The sequence below is a fragment of the Gossypium hirsutum genome, chromosome A10 (assembly GCF_007990345.1).
Source record: "Gossypium hirsutum isolate 1008001.06 chromosome A10, Gossypium_hirsutum_v2.1, whole genome shotgun sequence".
Taxonomy (NCBI): domain Eukaryota; kingdom Viridiplantae; phylum Streptophyta; class Magnoliopsida; order Malvales; family Malvaceae; genus Gossypium; species Gossypium hirsutum.
This window is the reverse complement of record NC_053433.1, coordinates 41,515,616-41,517,575: the sequence shown is the minus strand read 5'-3', so window position 1 is coordinate 41,517,575 and position 1,960 is coordinate 41,515,616. Positions and strand designations below refer to the sequence as shown.

General features: G+C 38.6%; 1 protein-coding gene across 1 annotated transcript; it reads right to left on the bottom strand.

Annotated features, from left to right (window-relative positions):
• Window positions 1-634: 634 nt before the first annotated feature.
• Window positions 635-1,594, bottom strand: LOC107949855 (uncharacterized). The gene has a single exon (XM_016884629.1). It carries the CDS (start codon window positions 1,592-1,594, stop codon window positions 635-637), a length of 960 nt encoding a protein of 319 aa, XP_016740118.1.
• Window positions 1,595-1,960: the final 366 nt, after the last annotated feature.

Sequence of the window (1,960 nt, the reverse complement as noted above, 5' to 3'; positions counted from 1 at the left end):
GAAAACCCTTCAACAAATCGTCTGTCATAGCCAGCCAAGCCTAAAAAACTTCTAACTTCTATCATGTTTCTCGGTGGTTTCCATTCGACGATAGCCGGGATCTTACTCGGGTCAAATCTAATACAATCACCCGAAATAATATGTCCCAAAAACCCGACTTCTTTAAGCAAAAATTCACTTTTTCTGAACTTAGCATACAATTTTTTATCTCTCAGAGTTTACAAAACTATCCTCAAGTGTTCGGCATGCTCAGATTCATTAGGTGAACAAATCAGTATGTCATCAATAAACACTACAACAAATTTATCCAAGTATGGTCAGAAAATTTGGTTCATCAATTCCATAAATACTACGAGAGCATTCGTTAGGCCAAACGACATAACAAGGAATTCATAATGAGCATACCTTGTTCGGAAAGCAGTTTTGGGCACATCTAACTCTTTGACGCGCAATTGATAATAGCTAGACCTCAAATATATTTTTGAAAATACCGTTGCTCATTTCAGTTGGTCAAACAAGTTGTCAATCCTCGGCAACGGGTATTTATTCTTAATTATTACCTTATTAAGTTGATGGTAGTCGATGTAGAGTCTCATAAAACCATCTTTCTTTTTCACGAATAACATGGTACACCCTAGGTAGAGAAACTAGGTCTTGTAAAACTGTTATCCGTTAATTCTTGCAACTGAGATTTTAATTCTTTTAATTTCGTTGGAGCCATCTGATATGGGGCAATCAAAATTGGTGTTTTTCCTGGCACTAGATCAATACTAAATTCAACTTCTCTAATAGGGGGCAATCCCAACAACTCCTCTGGAAACACATTTGGGTAGTCACACACTACTGGCACTGATTTAATTTTAAATCCGAATTCCTTAGTATTCAACACATAGGCCAAATAGGCTTTACACCCCTTTCTCATGTATTTTTGAGCTGACATAGAGGAAATCACAATGGATGGTATGTTTGACTCATCTGGTTCCACCTGAAGAGTTTCACCATTTTCACACCTCAATTCCATGACCTTCTGTCTACAATTGACTATAGCGTCATGTAGTGTAAACCAATCCATACCCAATATGACATTGAACTCATCGAATGGAAACAACATTAAGTTATTCAGAAAACAATGTTCCCTAATCATCAAAGGGCATTTCTTACATACTTTGTTAACTAATACATGTTTTCCTAACAGGTTTGACACCTTAATCATGTACTCAGTAAACTCTACAGGTAATTCCTTACTAGACACCAATTTCATGCAAACATACAAATGGGTTGATCCCGAGTCAATCAAAGCAACAATAGGAATACCATAAAGAGAGAATGTACCCATAATGACATCAGGAGGTGAGGCTTCCTCTCTAGCACATATGGCATAAGTTCTTGTTGGGGCTCGAGCCTTTGATTTTATGGTGAAGTCCCTTTCAACACGATGACCACCTCTGGCACTTTTAGGGTATCTTGGAGGCCTGCCTCGAGAAATAGGATCACTCGATTTTAGGGTTGGTTCAACCTCTTTGTCAACTCGTTCTGAGCAATCCTTAAGGAAGTTGTCAAGAGAACCACACATGAAGCATGCCCCGCTCCTCATCCGACACTTTCCAAAGTGAAACTTATTACAACTATTACATCATGGTTTTTGGTTTCCTGCACTCCCCACACTAGTCGCCATGGGAGATGAAGATCGTGTATTGGGTCGCTTAAAGCTTCTTGCTTTACTCGAATGTCCCACTGATAAATTGGAGCATTCCTGATAACTTCTCGACTTCTTTGTGGGAGATGTGTATGTCTTTCCCATGAATATCTTACTTGAAACCTAAGCTTTCCTCTCCACTTATTTCTTTTCATTACTTAGCTCTTCAGCTTTCTTAGCTTTACCAGCTAACACGGTGAACTCTCTTATTTCTAGGATCCCAATCAATAGTTTAACATCCTCATTTAGTCTTTCCTCGAAGCA

Excerpts from the sequence above, each read along its gene's own strand:
- LOC107949855 (XM_016884629.1), bottom strand. The coding sequence starts at position 1,594 with ATGAGGAGCGGGGCATGCTTCATGTGTGGTTCTCTTGACAACTTCCTT.